General features: G+C 51.0%; 2 protein-coding genes across 7 annotated transcripts; one reads left to right on the forward strand and one right to left on the reverse strand.

Annotated features, from left to right (window-relative positions):
* Positions 1-732: 732 nt before the first annotated feature.
* On the reverse strand, positions 733-12,838 carry Ppil3 (peptidylprolyl isomerase like 3). 3 transcript variants are annotated; one of them, XM_003463352.4, is made up of 7 exons: positions 12,706-12,838; positions 11,515-11,581; positions 10,981-11,055; positions 8,870-8,963; positions 8,320-8,387; positions 3,636-3,754; positions 733-1,207 (listed from the first exon to the last, which is right to left on the reverse strand). In XM_003463352.4, the coding sequence occupies exons 2-7, from the start codon at positions 11,515-11,517 to the stop codon at positions 1,081-1,083; spliced, it is 486 nt and encodes a 161-aa protein (XP_003463400.2). In that variant the 5' UTR covers positions 11,518-11,581; positions 12,706-12,838; the 3' UTR covers positions 733-1,080. The 3 variants fall into 3 exon arrangements, with proteins under 3 accessions (XP_003463400.2, XP_013000696.1, XP_013000695.1); XM_013145242.3 differs by having other exon boundaries at positions 12,625-12,761; XM_013145241.3 differs by lacking the exon at positions 12,706-12,838 and adding an exon at positions 12,248-12,383.
* A 43-nt stretch (positions 12,839-12,881) lies between these two features.
* Positions 12,882-22,669, forward strand: Nif3l1 (NGG1 interacting factor 3 like 1). Of its 4 annotated transcripts, XM_063259530.1 has the most exons (8): positions 12,882-13,026; positions 13,247-13,376; positions 14,281-14,736; positions 17,045-17,207; positions 20,066-20,192; positions 20,357-20,516; positions 21,240-21,323; positions 22,109-22,669. In XM_063259530.1, the coding sequence occupies exons 3-8, from the start codon at positions 14,304-14,306 to the stop codon at positions 22,291-22,293; spliced, it is 1,152 nt and encodes a 383-aa protein (XP_063115600.1). In that variant the 5' UTR covers positions 12,882-13,026; positions 13,247-13,376; positions 14,281-14,303; the 3' UTR covers positions 22,294-22,669. The 4 variants fall into 4 exon arrangements, with proteins under 4 accessions (XP_063115600.1, XP_063115599.1, XP_013000694.1 ...); XM_063259529.1 differs by lacking the exon at positions 13,247-13,376 and having other exon boundaries at positions 12,886-13,026; XM_013145240.3 differs by lacking the exon at positions 12,882-13,026 and having other exon boundaries at positions 13,240-13,376; positions 20,357-20,495.
* The last annotated feature ends 59 nt before the right edge of the window (positions 22,670-22,728 follow it).

Genomic DNA, 22,728 nt, shown 5'->3' on the forward strand with positions numbered 1-22,728 from the left:
AAGTCAGAGGAAGGAGCAAGAGGGCTCTGAGGACTGCAGCGCATTTATCGATACTTCAGCGCATTTATTGATACCCTCGGGAGGCAGAACTACGCAGGGAGACCTTTGCTCAAAAACTACAACAATCAGACCAGCCATTTGGAGAAACGAGACAAACCTGGATGTAAGTACTCGGTCTTGATTGTAGGAACAGCACAATCTAATCGGGGTGACTTACGCAGCACAGGGAATGTGATTCTTGGCAAACCCACGAGAGCACCTGTGAACAGCCTGGTTCCAGGAGCCGTTAGGGAGACCAAGTGTGGTGGGAACCGAGCTTTCCGGTCCCGCAGACTCCCACCAGTGACCCTCTCGACAGCGCCTGAGACTGCTCAGGGTGAGAAAGCAGAGCTTATTAAGTTGCCTCAGTCACCACGTAAGGGTTAAGAGTCGTGAGGCCGGTGAGGCCCAGGACCCCAGCGCACTGTACCTTGCAGCATCCTGTGAGCGGGTCAGTTGGAAAATGTGCAGTGCTGCTGTACTGTAGACTGAGAATTTTCCTGCAGACCCGGAGACCCCTCCTACACCATCTGTGTGATGGTGGCTCTCCTCTCTCTAACAGCATAAAGTGAGGAACTCACAGAAAGCGCCCGAGAGTATGTGTTAGCTATGGTAGTATTACGTAGCCAGCATGCTCAAAAATGCTTACATGTGAAACAGCACTTAAAAATGAGTATTTACATGTAACAAAACTTTAAAAAAATATATCTTTAATATTAAATTTAAAGGAAGCTGCACATGGTGGTGTATGCCTATAATCCCAGCGCTCAGGAGGCTGAGACAGGAGGATCACCACATGTTCCTGGACAGCTTGAGATACAGTAAAATCCTCTCTCCATCCACCCTATCCCACTCCTGCTCCAGCCAAAAGTGGAAGGGGCCATTGGATTCTAGCAGACGACTCGCTGTACGAACAGGACAGGGGCTGCTGAGCTTCCTCAGTGATGCCCCTGGCTGCACACAACAGGTAGACACAGGCCTGACCTCACAGCGACTGGGCTGCTCAGGGACATCCGTCCAGGGTCTGCCAAGTGACTGTGTCTACTGAGCAAATGGGTTGGCGTGAATCGTGATGTCCTTAATGTGCACGTCATTGAGAGGCCGGTAAGTCTTCTCATTTACTGGGAGCTTCTCCAGTTCATCAAGTGTCTCTAAACCATCTATTACCCTGGAAGAGAAATGTCTGTATGAACATTTCCTCAGATTAAACATAAAATCAGTGTGATGGTGCCCAGCTGTGATCCCAGCACCTGGGAGGTAACAGTGGAGTCCAAGGGCAGCCTGAACTAGAGACCTTTCAAAGGACACAAAACAAAAACGTGAGAGCCAAACACTTGAAACAGTTATAGTCTGGCTTTTTTCTTTTTTTTTGGTACCTGGGATCAAACTCATGACCTTGAATGCCAGGCAGGCACTTATACCACTGAGCTAAATCGCCAGCATCCTTTTTTTCTTAATTTTTGTGAATACTGGGGATCAAACTCATGACCTTACGTTTACCACACAGGCCTCTGAGCTAAATTCCTGGCCCTTGCTGCCGGCCTGGGGAGAGCTAGACTCAAGCCTCTCTCCCGTGAGCCTGCACATTCTCCGACTGTGGAGGGAGAGAACCAGGCCCCGTGGGAGGAGAGCTCTGCCTAGAAACCATATCATTTTCACTGCTTTTTTTTGGGGGGAAGGGAGCCTGGGGCTGGGTTTTTCTTTTGTTTTATGTTAACTCTGATGGCATGCGCAGATATTTAGAGATAGCAAGACATGTTATAGAAGCCATTATGTTGTATTTACTACAGGCTTGTTCTGATGTCCTTTATTGCACTCATTGTTTTGTTTTGTTTTGTTTTTATTGTTTCTATTTCTGATTTTTTTTTTTATGCCAGGGATCAAATTCATGACCTTGAGCTTGCCAGGGCAGGTGCTTCTGTCACTAAGCTAAACCGCTGGCCCTTTGTTCTATTTTTAATATGTACAAAGGTGGTATCTTGAAGACAAGAAAGACACTGTGGTAACTATTGTTGATTTCATAAGATTTAGAAGTCCTGTATCACTTATTCTGGTTTATTTTGATCGATTTTATTCTATTTTCCTCTTTAAAAATTCCCAGCCCTTTTTCTTCCCCTTTTTGAGACAGGGTATCACTACGCAGTTCAAGCTGGACTTGAATTCACTTTGTAGCCCAGGCTGGTCTTCAACTGACAGTGATTCTCCTGCCTCAGCCTCCTGAGTGTGAGCGCTGAGATTACAGGTGTGTAACACCACATCCGGCTACTGTTACAGTTTCTTTGAGATGAAAGGGTCTCAGGGTATGTTGGCCCTTATCTGTGATCCCAACATGTGGGAGGCTGAAGCAAGATGATCTGAAGTTTAAGCCTAGTCTGGGCAGCTTAGTGGTCCGGACCATGTCTCACAAAAAATAAAGACAAGGCTGGGGACAGCTCCATGCAAAGGCCTTGGGCTTAATGCTCCAGGATCACAAAAAAAGAGAAAAGACCAGAGCATGACTTGTATCCTTAGGGCTGCCTAGCTGGATACACAATTAGAGATTCAAGTGGCCCAGGCGAGTTCCAATCTAGGATCCTGCCTCAGCCTTCAGAAGTGCTAGGATTACAAGCATGCACTGTCCTGCTGGCTTCAAAGACTCATGTTATATAGTAAGAACAAAGAGGAACATTCTCACCAACATGCTTCTTGTCCCAACCTCCACCGGGCTACATCTGGTCACAGCAGGGTGGGATGCCACAGCAGGCAGCTGCTTTGGCCAGCCCCTCACCAGCCAGCCTCGCTCAGGCACCGGCTGGGCTCTTGGAGTTCAGTAAAGGCTAGGCCAGGGCAGCAATGCCGCCGAGAGTGTGACTACAGGGCCTTGGAGTCACTGTCCCCTTCCACATGTGCTGGGGACCCAAAGGACTGTCCCTGGGCCCTTTCCCTACAGTGGCCGGTGTGCAGCTGAGGGCAAAGGTGCACATGCTGGCCCTGCAGTCGCCCCCCTCCAGGGCCCTAAGCCACCCCATCAGCACAGCGTTTGGTCTTCAGGGCTGAGCAGTGGGGGGCTGGGGTTCAGAGGAGCCTCAAGCTTGCCTTCCCCCTCACTCAGATGATTACTGGCAGAGCTGGAGAGGTGGTCAGTGGAGCTGGGCTTCAGCCAGCCCATGCGTGTGCCCCTTGAGGAGAAACCCCGAGAGCTGCCTTCAAGTCGCATGCTTCAAAAATCTGAGTCTAAAACAGGGTTTATGTAGAGACCAGCTTTTGAGGTTGTACTTCTTGGTGTAACTCAGGGCAATTTCTGAGATTTACATAGGGATGAAAAACGCGTGTGCAGGTTGTTCCACTTCAGGTTTCCCTGGCCTCGAGTTGGCGGGTAGGGCAGCAGTGGCCAGGGACCCCCACACTCGGAGTCTGGGCAGGATTGCTTCCGTTTTGCGACTCTCGACTCCGAAACCTAAACAAGCAAAAGGCTACCTCCCCTAACCAGTGATGTACAGGTTTTTGCGACAGAAACTGGCTGCGCGGTCCGGGCTCCACGCGGTCCGGGCTCCACGCGGTGCCGGCGGCGAGCCTGTCACGACTGCGCATGCGCAGTGGCGGCCAGCGGCACTCACTTTCCGAACACCGTGTACTTCATGTCCAGGTGGGGCTGCTTGCCGTAGGTGATGAAGAACTGCGAGCCGTTGGTGTTCGGGCCGTTGTTAGCCATGGAGACGACGCCTCTGACACTGTGCTGTGGAGACAAGCAGGGCGTAAGCTTCGTGCCTCCACTCCGTCACTGTCACCCCGGCAGGCCGTCGGCGCCCACCCGCGCCCCCCGCACCGCGGCTCGCAGACCTGCAGCCCGGGTCCCCACCTCGCTCAGAGAAGCCAGGGCAGTGCTGCTGGGTGACAAAAACAGCCTGCACGCGGGTGGAGCGTATGTGGCTGACCCCAAGCCCTCGCGCGTTTCCTCAGCCCACTGGGAATCCGCCTGCCTACAGCACCGCGGATGCCAAGCTGACGGCATGTGGAGGGGAGAGGAGGGCGGACGGGCCTCACTGCCTGGGCAGGGGCAGGGGCAGGCTCCGCTCCTAAGGGAGGGGAGACTGGGTTGGTTTGCAAGAGACTGCACACAGACACTGCAGGGCTGTGCCGACCGGATGAAGCCCAGGCTCCACTACCCTGGCTGCAGGTGACAGCGGGGAGGAGCTGCCTGGGACACCGGGCTTCCCTTGCTGCAAAGCGACTGCATGAGCAGGCACAGAGGTGCTGCCTGCAAGGTAAGAAAATAAGCGCCACTCCCTCTTGCTGAGCTTCAGAAGAGAACACTGGCCGCTGCAGTACCTTAGCCTCCCCTGAGGTGACATGCCCACGCCAGGCGCCCACCTGTCACACACCAGGACCGGTCACGCACGACCCTCACACACCACGCGCCAGGCACCTGCCACTCACACAAAGTCACACACATACCAGTGTGTGACTCCTGGACAGTGGCCACTCCTGGACAGTGCTGTGCAGCCTTGGATAAGGGTCTGAACTTCACAAAACCACACAATCGGAGGCTTCCAGGAAGCACGTCCCACACCGTGTTCTGTGACTGTGCCCTATGCAAGCTCACACGTGTGAGGTCACGGGTGTTTTTGTTGTGGTCTAGTGTTTCACTATGGAGTGCACTGGCTGTTCCTAGACCTTCACTTCACAAACAGCACACTAGGGACAGTTGGGCCATGGACTGGGCAGGTGCCAAGGGTCTCTGTTGGGCAGACACTGGAAACGGACCTCTAAGTCAGCTTGGCACACAAGTGATGCTGAGAACCCAACTACGCTCTGGTGTGGAAGACAAGCGCTCCTGAGGACAGCGGGCGACCTCACAATACAGGCCAGGCCCTCTGTGGCCTACTGGCCAGTTCCCTCTACTTTGGGGGTGGTTAGGCCCTGGTGTTTTTTGTTTTTTTTTTTTAGTTTTTGAGACAGGTTCTTGCTATGTATTCCAGACTGGCCTTACACTTGTGGCTCTCCTCCTGCCTCTGTTTCCTGAGTGCTTGGATTACAGGAATGTGTTTTAGAATTCCCACAGGTGATTTCTGACAGCTGATAGCTGGCTTTAACTGGTATTCTGAAATGCAATTAACCTCTAAAAAACTGTTCCATTTCTACTTCAGGAAAAGGCTAACTTTTTAAAAAGTTTATCTCCTCCCAAATTAGACTGCTATGACAAAACAAATACATATCCTTACAGTAGTAATATAAAAAAGAAAAAATATCCAACTGCTACTGTTATCCCTAGATGTAACCAATTTCAGAAATTTTGTGCTTATGTATGTAAAAAACTAGAGGGAAAAAGTATCCATCCCCCTAGCCCTCAGTACTGGGGATTGAACCCAGCAGAGCTCCACCACTGAGCTATATCCCTAGCCCTTTTTTATTTTGGGATGGGGTCTAAGTCACTAAACAGCCCAGGTTGGTGTTGAACTTGCCATCCTCCTAACTCAGCCTCCTAGGGTGCCAGAAGGACAGGCGTGCACCCCGTGTGTGGCTAGAGGGGGGCTGATGATGAGCAATTGTTGGGCGCAGGCGCTCAACATACCATACCCCACCCGGGACTAAGGACCACGCCAGCTTCCGCAATGCGCTACGTCCCTCTTTAAATTAGCCAACCCGTGCGCACTTTGTGCTCACTCCGTACTCTGTGGCAACTCCTGATTGGCCACAGCTGGATATGGTAGCCAGAGCCTGCATCCCATTCCCGCCCTGCTTCCTTGTGGCAGCCTGTGATTGGTCACAGCCAAATATATAAACCAGAGCCCGCGTAAATAAACTAGCAGTTAACTGTCGTCCACAAAAGCGTCTCCTGTCTCCTGTTTCATTGGAGCTGCGCCGGTCAACTGGTGGCCCGTACGGGGAGCCGGGAACGCTGAGACCTTCTCTCCGACAGTACGGGGAACGAACCTCTCTCTCCGACGGAACAGAGACGTTAACAGGTAAAACCGTCAAGCGCCAATAGCGGGGGCTACTTTGCGGGCAGGGGCTTACAGGTTAAACTGCTCAACGTTGGTGGCGGGGGCTACGCAACAGGCAGCGGGGGCTGCGGGCCGGATGGCAGGTGCTATCGGGCAACCTTGGGTGGACGCGCGTCGCAAGGGTCAGGAACTCGTAAAGAGAGTTCCGGGGGCCGTAAAGAGGCCGGTTTTGGGGGCGCCGTAAAGGGGCGCGGGGACTAAGCTGTCCCTGTATTAAAAAAAAAAAAAAAAGGAAAAAGAAAAAATAAATAAAAATAAAAAGAAACTCTTGAAATTCCGGTTAACATGGGCAACACGGCTACTCAGCCACTGTCAGTCGCCTTAAGCAACTTACTGAGAGAAAAGGGATTACAAATGAAACGAGAACAAATTCAAAACTTCCTCGATCAGGTCGATAAGGTAGCACCTTGGTTTGGTCCCACGGGGTCCGTTACCATCCCCAGCTGGGATAAATTAGGGAGAGATCTTGACTTTGCAGCAGAAAATGGCCTCCTGGAGCCAGGAGTCAGACCCCTTTGGGCAGTAGTGAGGAGCTGTCTTGCAGACACCTCTTGTCGTGACCATATAAGGGCTGGCGCCATGGCGCTTGATTACCATCAGGCAGAATCCTCCCGTGAGCAATCTCGCGAGCCCAGTGCCGCAGGCGAGGTGACCCCACCCAACCCAGAAACAAAGGATTCGTCAGATAATGAGGGGGAGGAAGAAGAAGTATACAAAATGGTGGATGCAGACACCACCGAAAGGGGAAGTCACACACACACAGTCGAGAGGGCCCTACTCTGAGGCCATAAATGAGCTGCAATGCAGGATTTCTCAGAGTAAATGGGTCAATGAAAGTGAGTACGGGATCCCAGGGCCGCCTCGTATAAGACCTGCGGCTCTACCTCCCCACCCGCATTTTGCAGGGGGCCCAAATCGAGCCGGCCGCGATTAAGGGAGCGCCAGCTCGGAGGCCCCAGGGATCCTTCTGCACCCCTATCTGGGCAAGGGTCCTCCAGTTTACCGCTTGTGACCTCCTGGATGGATACTCCCAGGAGATATTATGGGGATTCTCCCTGGCCACCATAAACACCACAAATATGACTTTTCCAAATTGCTCCACCGCAACCTGTTATATGTTACAATGTTGGGATAACAGTGCACTTTCAGCTGTTGTTATGCAGGTACTCCAGTTCGCACCGGTTCCAGTTATGGCGGACTCAGACGAGTTTCCTGTGATCCAGCTCGGGCCAACTCTCCAATTGGCTTTCATAAAGGAATGGGCGGGAACAGGGGCTCTGGCTACCATAACTACACTTGCCGCATTCGGCAGTCTACTTCTGCTCTGTCGGATTCGCAGACAAAGGAATAGGGACAAAGTATCAAACAAGCATTGCTGATCATGGAATCTGGTCAAAGCCCGGCAGCATGGCTTGCCATGCTGTGACGCAGGTGTGGAGCAAAGCATCGCAGGGGGTGTCGTCCTTGGCCAGGAGACACCCCGGTCCCCATGTTGGTGAGCATGCGGGTTGGGCTCATAAAACAATACTCCCGCCCCCTCCAAAAGAGCACCAACAAGTAGTGAGGCATTGTCATGACTGCAGCGTGACACCTCACGAGGGGCACCGACCTCTGGAGACCCTGCGTCAGTTATAAAGAAAGGGGGAGATGTTGGGCGCAGGCGCTCAACATACCATACCCCACCCGGGACTAAGGACCACGCCAGCTTCCGCAGCTACGTCCCTCTTTAAATTAGCCAACCCGTGCGCACTTCGTGCTCACTCCGTACTCTGTGGCAACTCCTGATTGGCCACAGCTGGATATGGTAGCCAGAGCCTGCATCCCATTCCCGCCCTGCTTCCTTGTGGCAGCCTGTGATTGGTCACGGCCAAATATATAAACCAGAGCCCGCGTAAATAAACTAGCAGTTAACTGTCGTCCACAAAAGCGTCTCCTGTCTCCTGTTTCATTGGAGCTGCGCCGGTCAAGCAACACCATGAGCACAAAGTGATCTTTCCTCTCCTCTCAAAGCAGGCCAGTGGCTCTGCCGTCAGCCATCAACTCTATGAGATGGTGTCAGTCCATCACACAGCACTAATGCTTCGAGCTGGACTCCACAGTGACGGCTACAGGCTGAGGCTCTGGCCCTGCACCAGACCAGGATGGCCACTTGGGCCTCCTGGACTTCATTTACCAAGCGTTCAAGGGCTGCAGGACGGCACATTGAGTAACGCTGTCGACCTGTGTCTCCATAGCACATGCGCCCGAGTTTCCAGGCCCAAGCGGAGGTGAAGAGCAAGCTGAGCGCGGGCTGTACCTTGAGGTGTTCGCTGTACTCATCCTCAAACTTCCTGCCCCAGATACTGTTACCGCCTCGTCCAGTGCCTGTGTACATAAAAGGAAGCCAAAGTGGCACTCAGAGTCACAAAAGCGTTCAACTTTACCTATTTATGCTTTTATGAGACACAATCTTGCTATGTAGCCCACAATACCCTTAAATTCTCAGCAATCTTTTTGCCTCAGCCTCCCAAGTGCTGGGATTACAGATGGGGGCAACTACACCCAGTTTAGGGTTCACTTTTTAAAACTTTACAGCACTTTATATCATACCTGTTTAAACAGAAATAACATTTGATGACACCTAGTATTTCCTCATATTTTATTTTACAGACACCAAAAACTAAAATGTCCTTACAGTAAAACAAGCAAACCACCACCCTCCTTATCAATGCTGCTATCATCCAAGGGGCGGGTGGTCACAGTCTCTGTTTCAAACTTTCTTGCTAAGGCACAGCAGCCCAGTGGTTCACTAGATTTTTTTCTCCATGTTACACCCAACCCCTGGCCTTAACCTACTGTATGCATACCTGTGGGATCTCCCGTCTGGACCATGAAGCCCTTGATGTTTCTGTGGAACACACAGCCGTTGTAGTAACTGCTGGCACAGAGAGCCAAGAAGTTCTGCAAGAAGTGCAAACTGACTAAGGAATACAGCAAGCACTATGATCAACACCCACATGCTGGTATGGTGGGGAACGCCTAGGTGCCCAGCACTCAGGAGGCTCAGGCAGGAAGAGGGCTGCAAGTTCAAAGTTTGAGGCCACCCTGGCTCTATAGCGAGTTCAAGGCCAGTCTGAACTACATAGCGAGACCCAGTTTTAAAAAAACAAGCCAGGCATGGTGGTGCACTCCTGTAATCCCAGCACTTTGGGAAGCTGAGGCAGGAGGATCGTTTGGAGTTTGAAACCAGCCTGGGCTATAAAGTGAGCCCAAGGCCAGTCTGAACTACATAGCAAGACCTTGTCTCAAAAAGACAAAACAAAACAAATCAGTCCAATAATCCTCACTTGAAACTCTAATGAGCATGTTCAACTCAGGCTTTTAGGCTCTGAAACAGAATCTTGCCACATAGTTCAGGCTGGCCTTGAATTTGTGGTGACCCTCCTGCCTTAGCCTTTTGAATGCTGGGATTACAGATGTGAGCCACCATGCCTGCTTCTAGGTATTGCTTTTGTATACTGTTACTTCCCAGTCTAAAACACTTTAATAGCTGCTTCCTGCTCTAGAATCAAATGTACAATCTGGAGGCCAGGGATTTAGCTCAGTGGCATAAGCACCTGCCTTGCAAGCTTGTGGTTGTGAGTTTGATCCCCAGTATCAAAAAACAAATGTACAATCTTCAGCAGGGATAAGGAGCCTCGCAAGGCCTAGCTGCATACTCTATAGCCTCATCGGCACTCTGAGGGCATGGAGGGGCCTCTGTACCTGCTATTTCTACACCTGGAACCTAGACCTTGTGTGCTTGAAGCCAGTCCTACCATGGAGCTCCTGGAATGCTCTTTGTGTATCTTTTTTTTAATTTTTAGTACCAGACTCATGACCTCATGCTTGCCAGGCAGGCGCTTAGCTGATGAACTAAATCCCCGGTCCATGTATCTTTTTAAAAATTCTTTAATTTTTGGTTCTTTTGAGACAGGGTCCTGCTATGTAGTTCAGGCTGTGCAGCCCAGTTTGGCCAAAACTTGAAGCAATCTTCCTACCTCAGCCTCTTAAGTGCAGGGATTACGGGTATGTGCTACCACACCTGGCTCCTCTCTTATTTCTGGGTCTGCACATTGAGATTCAGCCTCAGCTTTATTTTTACATTTTATTTTGAGAGAGTCTCACTGAATTGTCCAGGCTGGACTCAAATTTGCAATCCTCCTGACTCAGCCTCCCACAGTGCTGGGACCACAGGTGTTCGCCACCACACCCAGCCTGTGTGAGACCTAGATAATCTTCTTGGGAGAACCTTCTTCTAAGTAGTCCCTTTATCATTATTCTTGGAACACTTTATTTCAACCCATTATCACTTCTCAGAATCAAAAGTTTTCCCAGCTAGAATGTGAGTTCTGTGAAGACAGGACTGCCCCTGGCCACCCTGCCTAAGACCACAAAGGACAGCTTGTCACCAGCAGCTGAGAGAGCAACTACACAGAGCTGATGGGTCTTCCTCGTATCCTTGTCATTTGCCATATGAAACACTGGAGAAGCTCTCCTTTTTTTTTTCTTTTTCCTTTTTATCAGTACCAGGGATCGAACTCACGACTGCCTGCTTGCAAGGCAGGCGCTTATGCCACTGAGCTAAATCCCCAGCCCTGCAGCTCTCCTTTTTAAACCCTGGTGATGATGTTCTTGAGGAAAACAGGCCGAAAGGAAAAGACAGTGGACCCTCCAGTTGCAGGGAAATCACCTACCTTCTCTTTGATCCTTCTATCAGTAAATTCAGGAAAAGTGGAAACTAAGATTGAAATTATAATGGCCAACTCTTTGCGGCCAAGGATTTACATAAAGTGTTATTTCAAAATGGTCATCCTGCTGCATTAACTGGGTTTTTTGTTTGTTTGTTTGTTTGTACCAGGCATTAAACTCACAACTTTGTGCCTGCCAGGCAAGTGCTGTATTAACTGATTTTAAATATACAAACAATGGTACTCACTTCACATGTCTTGGGTGTCCGCTCACAGAAGACTTCTATTTTAATATCACCTACATCTGTGTGCAGTGTCACAGACTAGAGAGAAAAGGTAACAAATGTGATTTTCCAGGTGACTACAGGTACTATTAGTTCCCTGAACAAGTATTGAAGATGACAAGCAAAAGACAAAAATGCTGCTTTATAAACTACAAAATAGCTGCATTTTTCCCCCCTAAATTTATTTCAACAGCAGGAAAAAAACTCCAGAAGATAAATCTTTGGGTAAAGTGCCATCTCTAAAATTTTTGTTTTTCAATAGGGTCTTGATGTGTAGTTCAGCCTGGCCTTGAACTTGCTATGTAGCCCAACTGGCCTCTAACTTGCAAGGATCCTCCTGCCTCAGCCTCCCAAGTACTAGAATTACAGGTGTGCAACCATGCCTAGCTATACTGTATGCTTTAACACCTTATGTGCTTATCTTGCCGCTGAAATTCCCAGGGAGTTTTATTTTCCTTGATTGAATTTCTAAAAATTATAGAATTAAATAAAACTTACCATTTTTTTTCTTGGTTTCAAGAAATATTTCTCAGTCTTACAAAGAAAAGCTTGTAAGTTTCCATTCCTAAAAGTAAACAGAATTAGTTCATTTTCTTTCATCTTCTTCATTCGCAAACACTCATCTTTACTATGTAACAGAAGTGTCCGATGATTCCCTGCGAGTAACAAGTTATGAACATGAAGTGAGCAGGTGACCCCACCTCCGCCACTCTGAGGCCAGAGTCCCGCTGGTTGTCTTGTCAACCCCTGCAAGACCTACGAAATGAAATCCCACTACCAACCTAGTAGCTGTTAGATGTGTCCTGCAAATCCAAGAATGAATTTCAAGGCACAGTGGAGGTTAGCAGTAGGAAAGATTTATTGAGCAAGAGCTTCCGAGAGGCAGGAGGGGACCAGAAAGTGCATTTCCCTAAGAATGTTTTATAGAGCAAAATCAGAGTTGAGTATAAAGTGGGTCAAGCCGTGATCACCTATAAGACGACAAACAGCTGCCTAGCTGATACTGGTGCAGCAGGGAAGCGGGCCTCGCAGCAAAGGTGCGTGGAAGGAACAAAGGCATTCTGGGAAGGGATGCCTGCCACCCCTGCGTCTGAGGTCGGGGGTGACTTTCTGCACGAGGTGATGCCATTTACTGTATAATCTCGAGTTACTACTTATCCCTCGAAGTAATTAATCTGGTAAGTTAAGTAAGTCAGACACACAAGCTTCCGTATCGCACGGTTTCTCTTACAGCCGGGAGTGAAAGAACAGCAGCCGCATCTATTGACGACCACAGACCCCAAAAGGCGCGCCGAGAGGAAAAAGGGCCCACAAGGGCAAAAAAGTAAAATGAGAGGCCCCGCGCCTAGATCTGGACTGCACAGGGCGCGCCCCGGCTGCTGCGGGCGGCGGTTCGGCGGCCACGGGTCAGAGGAGCCTGCCCGTACCCGCGGCCGCCGGCGGCCGGCACAGAATCAAGCCGAGCCCTGCTCCGCCCTCCCGCCGGAGACGCCCGCACCGAGGCCGCCACGGTACGCCTCAGGCCCGCCGAAGTCGAGCGGGGAGCCCTTTGCAGAGAAGCGCCTTCCCCCCGCCTGCCTTCTGCCGACGCTCTCACGCCACACGCACCAGAACCCGCCGGGCTGCGGGGCAAAGGGAACGCTGCCCCGCTGGATTCCGACAGGGAACCGGGTCTGCGCTAATAATTACCGCGCTAAAGCACTCCGGAACTCCCTAGGAGGCCCACGCAGCGCCGCGGAGTCGTAGTAAGGCGGACCGGACCACTTCCACTTCCGCTTCCGCCGACAGCACCACTTCCGTTCTCCCGGAGGACTTCCCGGGAGAGGACCACTTCCGCTCCGCCCGCTGCGGTCACTTCCGCCTAGTGCCCTCCTCCTCCTCCGCTTCGCGGGACCCCGCAGCGCGAGCCGGTCCGGAGTGGCGCCCGCGGAGGCCTTCCGGCCCGGTGAGCGGTGGGCGCTCTGGAAACGCGCGCAGTGGCCGTGTCGCTCCCTTCAGGCGCTGTGGCTGGTGAGGCGGACAGTGCGGCGAGACCGGCACTGGGCAGGGGCCCGCTGCCCCGAGGCCCGCGTCCCTGTCACACCACTCGCTCCTCGGTCTTGTAGTCAGCGTCCGCCGCGTTTTAGGCTCATTTTACACTAGAAATTAAAAAAGCTTCCTAAATAATTGGGTTATTATAATTAACGGCCGGCTGTAAGGATTTTTTCGTTTGTTTCTTTTTTGGGGATAGGACCTCGTCGTCTAGCCCAGGCTGCCCTTCAACCTCTGCATCCTCCTGCCTCAGCCTCCCGGGTTACAGGCGTGGGCTGCCACGGTGACGGAAGTCTAGAAACAGGGCCAGCCAAGTTTGCAGCTCCGAGGTGGGCTGGAGCCTGGTTGCCGGTGCGGGGAGTTGGCGGAGCCCTGGATCGGAGGGGCAGGGGCGCGGGGGCAGCTGGACTCCCGCTTTGCTCCTTGCGGAACCTCCCCAGGACTTGGGTCGTTTTTCTCATAACTGAGAACCGGACACGACGTTTAAAAATAGGGTTGGTGCTGTTTTTCTAGTGACCTAACTTGGCAAGTTTTGGACTATCTCCTTCCGGAGCCAGGGCCTGGCCGCAGCTCCAGGCGGGCGCAGGCTGCCCGAGCCTCCCGGGGCCGCGGACGCGCCTTCCTATTTCGAGGCAGGAGCTCCTTTCTCGCTTTTCTTTCCCGCCTTGCCGCGTCCCTGCTGCGTGCAAGCGTCCGGAAGCCGCGCCCCGAGCCTCCCTTGGCCCACACGGCCCCACCTGGCTGCACCTAGGGAGGCGGCAGCCAACTCACGCTGTAGATTGCTATGTCGGGCCGGACAGTGGAGAGGAAGGGTTGTCAAGGGAAGCTTTCTTTAGGGCTGGACATGGGTGGGGCAGGCCTGTAATCCTGCACCTCTGGGAGGCTGAGGCTGGAGGATTGCAAATTCAGGCCCCGCCTGTGCCCTTTAGGGACGCGTAGTGGCGGGTGAGAAAAACCCAGGCCTGGGGATGTGGCTGGGCCGGGAGGCCAGCGGGTTCCATCTCCAGTACCCGGAAAGGGCGGAGGAGCGCTGACAGCCCAAGGGGCCTTGAAGGAAGGGAACGCAGCAGTGGGAGAGGGACGCTCCGGGGTCGCAGTGCCCCCAATCCCCACCGCGGGAGGGCAGAGCCCGGGAAGCCATGGCCGTGCGCTCAGGAACCTGGGGCACCCAGATGTGACCTCCAGAGCTGCCGCGGAAGTCACAGGAGCTCTGCTTCCCGCCTTTGCCCCCAGTGCTCGCTTCGGCCTGGTGTCACATGTTGGCGCTGCCCGGGCGTCTGGTGCCCGCTGCGGTCCAGCTCGCACGTTCCCGGGTCCGGCACTCCTCCTCAGGCATGGATCTGAAGGCCGTCCTCAGCGCCCTGAATGACCTCGCGGCCCTCTCCTTCGCCGAGAGCTGGGACAACGTGGGGCTCCTCGTAGAGCCCAGCCCCCCGCACAAGGTCCGCACGCTCTTCCTGACCAACGACCTGACCGAGGCGGTGCTGCAGGAGGCCCTGCAGGCGAAGGCTGACCTGGTCCTCTCCTACCACCCGCCCATCTTCCGGCCACTCAAGCGTGTCACCTGGGGGACCTGGAAGGAGCGCCTGGTGGTCCGTGCCCTGGAGGGCAGGGTGGCCATCTACTCCCCACACACAGCGCTGGACGCCGTCCCCCAGGGTGTCAACGCCTGGCTGGCCAAGGGGCTCGGTGAGATCTTTAGTGTCCTTTCTGTTAGCTTGAGCCATGTGGAGGGTGAGGACTAGTTTTGTTTGTTTGTTTTTTAGGTTTTTTTGAGATGGTTTTACTGTGTAGCCCCCGGCGGGCCTCCAAAACTCACATCCTCCTGCCTCAGCCTCTTCAGTGCTGGGATTACAGCTATGCGCCACCATACCAGGCCATTGTATTTTTATGTTTAAAAATAGTGTTGAAATCTGACAACTAACTTGTATTTCGAAGAGAAAAACATTCATATTTTTTTCCAAATCTATTTTATTTCAAAGGGTAAATAATTTAAAAAAACCCAAATTTCAGGGCCAAGGATTTAGTTCAGCAGCATGAGCGCCTGCCCTGCAATCCCGAGGTCCTGAGTTCGATCCTAGGTACAAAAAAAAAAAAAAAAAAAAAATTCAAAACATCAATCAGGGGCAGTAGTGGACCATACATCGCACATTGTCATCCCCAAATCACTCTACCCAGAGCACAAGACAGCTGCATTCAATTGTCTGAACAATACAGTGAACTCAGAGAAATAATAGTGTAACTAAAGTGTAACTTTTATATATATGTAGTTAACCTTATATATCATATTTACATTTATATGGACACTCGTATTAATGAGTGACAGCATAAGTCTTCATTGCTGGGGTTGTAGGAGTCCTCACTTGTGTGACAGAGAGGCCCCCCACACTCAAAAAAATTCTTGATGAGGTCAAAGTTCATCCTTTCCAGGCTGTAGTTGGGATGTTGATTAAATTCACATTAGACTTTCATTCAAGCTTAAAATGCCTACCGCTGAGGAAATTTTAAGTCATTTTAGTATTCATTTTAGTATTTACCATCATAAGGCTTTTATGATGATGGGTTTTTTTTTTTTTTTTTTTTGGTACAGTGGATGGAGCTCAGGACCTTTTGCTTGTCAGGCAGGTGCTTTGCTTCTGAGCTAGATCCCTGGCATGATGTGATTTCTCTTAATATGAGCCTGTTATGAGCTTTTGCATCTTGTGCGTTTTTGTTTTGTTTTGTTTTTGAGATAGGGTTTTGTTCTGTAGCCCAGGTTGGCCTCAAATTGTTGGTATCATCCTGCCTCAGCCTGTGGAGTGCTGGGACTACATGTGTGTGCCACTCTGCTAGGCCAAGCATTTAGATCTTGAAGCATAATTTATATGAGTAGATTTACAAAGCAGTATACAATTCTGGCATCTAAAAGTTATTTAAATCTCCTGGAAAATGAACTAGATTTTTAAAAATATTTAGATTAATTTAAATTTTAATGAATTTGATCTTGTTTGTTCATACCAAGTCCCTATGTTGGGGGGACTGGGTGATGTTTATAAGGGGTATGTATATATATCTGTATTGTATGAAAAATGAACATGGTTTTTTTCTTTTTTTTTTTTTTTTTTTGTCTTTTTCGTTTTTATCGGTACCAGGGATTGAACTCAGGACTGCCTGCTTGTAAGGCAGGTGCTTATGCCACTGAGCTAAAACCCCAGCCCCAAGATTCTTAACCAAAGGGAATTTTTATGCTTTTGCTATAATTTGGGTAATTTGGTTATTTCTTTAACCAAAGAAATTTTTAACTGAAACCATCCTTGGTTTACATGCCAGTATACACACAACTTTTTAAAACCAGGTATTTTTTTTTTTCTTTTGCCAAGATCTTATTCCCTGTTAAGCACAATGTTCTTTTTCTTGTGTACCTGAAACTTTATCTTCTTTCTTGTGTGTGGTATACCCACCTCATTTATTTTTGTGGTTGAAAAATTTTTCTGCTGTTTTTGACATCCCATAGTAAAATGAGAAGAAATAAGAGATATCTCAAACATCTCTGTGATCTACATGTATACATACCACACACACACACACACACACACACACACACAATCAACTGCCTATCAACTTTTAGCTTTCTCTTGAACTTTGGCCATATGAAGGACACTGGGTCAGGTTCTAGTTTTCCATTCTCTTTTTTTGTCTTTTTTTTAATCGGTACCGGGGATTGAACTCACGACTGCCCGCTTGCAAGGCAGGCGCTTATGCCGCTGAGCTAAACCCCCAGCCCCTTGAACATGGTTTTTTTTAAGTGCTTGTTATAAATTTTGCCTGTAGTAGTTTATCTTGCTTTTACACCTTCGGTGTTTTTTTGTTTTTTGTTTTTGGTACCGGGGATTGAACTCACAACCTCGAGTTTACCAGGCAGGTGCTTATGCTGCTGAGCTAAATCCCTCCCTGGCATTGCTTTTACATCTTAAAATGAAAATCCAGAACAGTTCTGATTTCCTCATGACTTCCCCAGGTGCTTGTACTTCCAGGCCAATCCGTCCCTGCAGAGCCGCCAGCCACCCGACAGAGGGGACCCACCGAGTAGAGCTCAGCATTAGGCACCCCCAGGACCTGGACGCCGTCCTGTCGGCCCTGAAAGGAGTCAGCAATGCTTCCATCACATGTTTCTCCACCAGGTATTTTTCTTTTTTGGGTGTGGTTTTATTTATAAGCCCTTTCTTACAAAGTCCGTGTAGAAGAAATCACTTTCCCTGGGCTTGGCTTCCAAGGGCTGTACAGATCATTTGCTTGTGTCTTGTTCTGGGCAGAGGGAACCATGGGTCTTCGAAGTGGTAGGGCTCTGGGTGGCGCTCCTGAGCAGCTCCCTGTGGAAGGGATGGCCCTGGCACCCTGCCTGGTATTTCCTGTCCCCTGATAGTGTTCAAAGTACTTGTTTCTACTTCAGAAGATATAGACAGGTCCTAATGGTACAGAGATAGTGCTTACTTCTGTCAGTTTCCAGGAAATCAGTGATTTTCAAGGACTTGAAGGAAAAGTACATCTCATTGTCCCTTTTTTTTTGAGATAGGGTCTTGCTGTGCAGTTTAGGCTGGGCTTGCACTCACGGCATTTCTCCTGCTTCTTGATTGCTAGGGTTACAGACATGCACTACCTTGCTTGCCTGACTTCTAAATGTAAATTCTTTATTGTGAAACCATGGGTGTACATCAGTAATAGTTTTGGGAAATTTCAGGACTCTCAAGTCTTTTATGAGGCTTTCAGTAGATTTTTCTTGTTGATGTCTTCTATACAGAAATACCATTTAGATGCTGAAATTTAAAGAAAATCCCTGAAACAAATACATGAAAAATTGAAATCAAACAGAAGCCCTCCTAGTCCTTGTCCTCATCCCCCAGTGTCTTTTTTTTCAGAGAAGAGGGAATCTCAGAAGCATGCGGGGTGGGGTGCGGGGATGTCTCTAGGACATCGGTTTCTTTCCTTTTGTCTTTTGAGACAGGGTCTTGCAACAGTTCTGCCTGGTCTCAAACTTACACTTAGGTCATCTCCCTCAACCTCCTGAGTGCTGGCATTACAGGTTGTTTTGTTTTTTGAGACAGTGTTTTGTTAGGAGCACAGCTGTTGGGAGGTTTAGGGAGCCTCCTGCCTTGGCCTCCAGGGTGCTGGGTTTGCAGGTCTACACTGTGAGGCCTGGTAGTATTTGCCTTCCTTACTTAACAGGGTATTTTAGAAATCTTTGTGTTTTTACTACCTGGTGCTGTAGATTTAAGCATTTGTCTTCCTACTGACTTGGACTTTTCTTTTTGGAAAGAGGGTTTTGCTCTATGTTACCCTTGAACTCTCCATCTTCTTGCCTCAGCTTCTTGGAGAGCTGGGATTATAGGCATGTACAACCACACTTGGCCTAGATCCCCAAGCTCCAAAACGAGTGTACAGTAATGGCTTAAAATAAATAAGTGGTGTCATTTTAGGGCTCCAGAAGATGGCTCCAAAACCATCTGCAGAGTTTGATACTCTGGTGGGGAAGACGAGGGATGCCTCTGGGTGGCCCTATTTATTTAGTTTCCAAACAAGGGAGGGGTTAGAGAGGAAGATGTAGGAAATTGAACAGACCTTGGGAGTGGTTTACTGACCTTTCCAAGTAACAAATTATGTTAATTTAGAAGTATCATAGAAGATCTCCGTGTACAGGAGTGAAATGCCTACAGCTATCGTCTTTAGTTAATTGGAATTAGAGGCCAGGTGTCCTTAGCTGTGACCTTATCTTGCAGCCCTGCAGCTGTGTTCAGTTTCCCGTTTCAGTGGCTCCCAGTGCTGGCCTATTGTGGACTTTCTAGTTTCCCTCGGTTTTCCCATGTTGTAGATAATATCTGGGCTTTAACATTAGGCTGGGGCCCAGGCACTGTTTTTCTTTTCTTTCAAAGCTCTAGTTGGGCAGGGTGGCTCACATCTGTAATGCTGGGAGGCTGAGGCAGGCGGATTGCCATGATATTAAAGCTGTCCTCGGCGGGCCAGGAATGTAGCTCAGCTGCACAGCACCTGCCTGGCAAGAGCAAGATCAGGAGTTTGATTCCTGGTATTGAGAAAAGAAAAGCAAAGCAAGCCTGGGCTATGGTGTGAGTATAGGATTACTCAACTACGTGGTGAGACCCTATCAAGACACAAACAAGGCACACAGATGATTTCAGTGCTGACAAATTATGCTTGTAGGTTATTTCTTACGTGTTCTTAATTTCTAGAATTCTGTGGGGTTTTTTTTGTTTGTTTGTTTTTCTTTTTGTGGTACCAGGGATCAAACCCACAACCTCACGCTTGCCACGCAGTTGCTTATGCCACTGAGCTAAATCCCCAGCCCCTAGAATTCTGTGAATAACAAAAATGTTTCTGCTAGGTTATGGCGACACACTTCTGTAACCTCAGAGCTAGGAAGGCTGAAGCAGGAGCTCATAAGTTCCAGTCCGGTCTGGGAAACTAGCAAGACCCTGGCTCAAAAGATTTTAAAAGAAGGCGGAGGGGGGGGGGGATTTAGCTCAGCGGCATAAGCAACTGCCTTGCAAGCAGGCAGTCGTGAGTTCAATCCCTGGTACGGAAGAAAAAAAAAAAAAAAAGGCTGGAGTACGCTGTGGCTCAGTGCAGAGGCCCAGGGATCCATCTCCAGTACTGTAGGGTATCTGGAAGCTGCAGGGAGTGACACTGCGCGTACAGTGCAGTCCCCACTGCCACCAAGAAAACAAAACAAAACAAAACAACTTCAGGGGGGTGTGGTGGTATTCTTAGTGGCTAGTTGGGAGGCTGAGGCAGGAAATTCTCAAGTTTGAGGCCTACCTTGTGTAACTTGGATCCTGTTTCAAAGAGCTTTTTAAGAGGTCTGTGTGTAGTCAGGGCTTCCAGGGCCCGCCAGCGTCCCTCACAGAGCCCTGCCCCAGGGGCAGGGCCGCCCCGTGGGGGTGCTGGGGCTGGGGCACGAGGGGGCGAGAGAGGGTTAGTGCTGCGCAGGAAGCTGTCAGCGGGGCGGACTCCGTGTCTTGCGTGGCAGGGCTGACGGCGAGGAGCAGGTGCGGCTGAGCCTGAACTGCACGCAGGAGGCTCTGACACGCGTGGTGGCCTGGTTGTCACAGCACGGCGGGCTCTACGAGGAGATGGAGATCCTGGCCCTGGAGAAGGTGCGGGTGCCGCGCGGCTCGGGAGGTGCGGGCCGGGCGGGGCTCGCGGCAGCGGCGGTGGGCGGCTCCTGGCCCCGGCCACTGGCTCCCGGACGGCTTCTTGGGTGAAAGGTGCCACCTCCGGCCCCGCTCTGCTCCCAGTTGAGCTGGGGTCCGTTTCCCAGCCTCTGCTGCCGCACACCGGGATGGGGCGGCTGTGCGTGCTGGAGGAGCCCGTAGCCCTGGCCACCGTGGTGGAGCGGGTGAAGAGCCACCTGAAGCTGGCGCACGTCCGGCTGGCACTCGGAGCGGGCAGGAGCCTCGGTGAGTGTGGCAGTCCCTCCGGTGAGTGTGGCAGTCCCTCCACAGTCTCATTCAGGCAGGGAGGAGGAGTCCAGGGTGGTGGCTGAGCGCAGTGGGCTCCCGTTACCGGGCGACTGCCTTTTCCCCTAGCTTTTCCAGGCCTTTGGGGACAAGGCTGGTATCCTGCAGTCACACGGACTGGCACTGGGGCTTGTCCTGGCCCTTTGCAGCATGTGAGGTCACACATTTCCCTGTTCTTCTGTGACCAAACGCTTTGTCTCCCCTTTTTTGGTTTGGCAGTTTGAGGCCAGGTCTCTACGTAGTCTGGGGAGGTGATCTTCCTGCATCAGCCTCCCAAGTGCTGGGATGACAGGCATGTGCCATGACGTCTTCTACAAGTGGGCACTTGCCATACAGCCTGAGTCCACCTGCCCGAGTTAGTAAGCCACAGGATGGGAGAGGGAGCAAGCTCCAGGCCCCTGGCAGACACCCTCCCTGGCTTGGGCCTGCGAGCTCGCAGGAGCACGTTCCTTGGCTTTCCTGCACCTCCAGGGCCACCTTGTGGAGATGTCCCTGTCATATAGCAGTGCAGGGTCCCCTTGGCCAGACCGGGCGGGGTCTCCTGGCCTCGCAGCACCAGGAGCTGCAGCTTGCTCCTGTAGCACCCCAGCATCCACGTGCTGTGCATGGTGAGAGGCCAGCAGTGCCTACACCTCACAGAGGACTGCAGGCCAAACACGGCTGTCTCGTTTGCTTACGTTGAAGACTCCCAGGTCCATGACGTGGCCCTGTGTGCTGGCTCTGGGAGCAGCGTTCTTCAGGGGGTGCAAGCTGACCTGTACCTCACAGGTAGGAATGCTCCCCACTCCCATTACTGTGAGGGCAGTGCTGGGGCATGTGTGACACCTAAACTGCTTTTGCATTTGCATAGGCACAACATCAGAATTGGGGATGTCCTGTAGTTTTGGGGAAGGAGGTCATTTAATCACTTAGTATGGAACACTGAGCATCAGGCCTGTAGTCCCAGCTGCTGGGAGGCTGAGGCAGGAGGACAGGACAAGTCTGAGCCTGGCCTGGTGAACTCAGCACTTCTACCAGAATAAAAGATGAAAGGCCTGGAGATGGAGTTCACTGCAGTTTCAGGGTTCAGTCTGCAGCACTGGCAGAGACAGACAGTACATAAACAGATGTGATCCCCTTCTGTCCCAGGTCAACACGGTCTTGGGTCCTGCACCCCCCTAGGCTGCTGTAGCTGAGGTGGAACCCTGCACATGCCCTGCCCAGACCTAAAGGAGTCCTCTTTAGCGCTTATGAGTGTCCCTACGGAGACAGGCTCTGACCAGGTCAGCCAGGCTTCATACCTAACACGTAGCCCAGGTTGGCCTTGAACTCCTGGAGATTTTCCTGCCTCAGCCTCCCCAGTGCTGGGATCATAGGCTTGGACCCCTCTTTCTCCTCAGCAGCCCTGGACACTTGCTTGGGTCACCAAGAGAAAGTTAGGGTTCTTGGAGGGATAGCTTTTGCTGTTGCAGTGTCAGAGGAGCCGTTCTGCTGCCCACATGCTTTATGTACAGCACAAGCTTATGCATTCAGTTTCCATGTCTGCTGGTTGAGCTCTGACTTTCCTGCTGCAGGTGAAATGTCCCATCACGACGTCCTGGATGCCACTGCCCAAGGAATCAGTGTTGTCCTCTGCGAGCACAGCAACACGGAACGCGGCTTTCTCTCGGAGCTACGAGACCTGCTGTGTGCACACCTGGAGAACAGGGTGCAGGTGGTGCTGTCTCAGTGCGACCGGGACCCTCTCTCTGTGGTGTAGCGCTCAGAGAGCCGAAAAGGAAAGAGAATTATCCGAGGCCTCCTGCTAAGAAGTGGTTGAGGAGACTGGGCTGGTTTGGTGAACTCAGAGCAAAACTGGTATAGTGTGGGGCTGACCCCTTTTTGAGATGGTGTCTCGCTCTAGTTCAGGTTGGCCTTGAACTTGCTCTGCAATCCACAGAGATACTCTTGCCTTAGCCTCCCAAATGCTGAATTACAAGTGTGTGCCATCATCCCCAGCTAGCAATCCACTTTTACTGTGACTTTTTTTCCTTTCGGTGGTATGACGGGAGATTTAAAAAAATATTTGTACTTTCTCTTTTCAACGTGTTATTTTGATAATGGTAAAAGCAAACCTTTTGAAATACTGTCCAAAATGTCAAGGGTTGTCCATTTCTGTCACCTGGAAGGCATGGGACCTGAGCAGGGATGGTTC

Source organism: Cavia porcellus, unplaced genomic scaffold (genome assembly GCF_034190915.1).
Source record: "Cavia porcellus strain 051 isolate PalLab524CR breed Dunkin Hartley unplaced genomic scaffold, mCavPor4.1 scaffold_12, whole genome shotgun sequence".
In the NCBI taxonomy this organism is placed as follows: domain Eukaryota; kingdom Metazoa; phylum Chordata; class Mammalia; order Rodentia; family Caviidae; genus Cavia; species Cavia porcellus.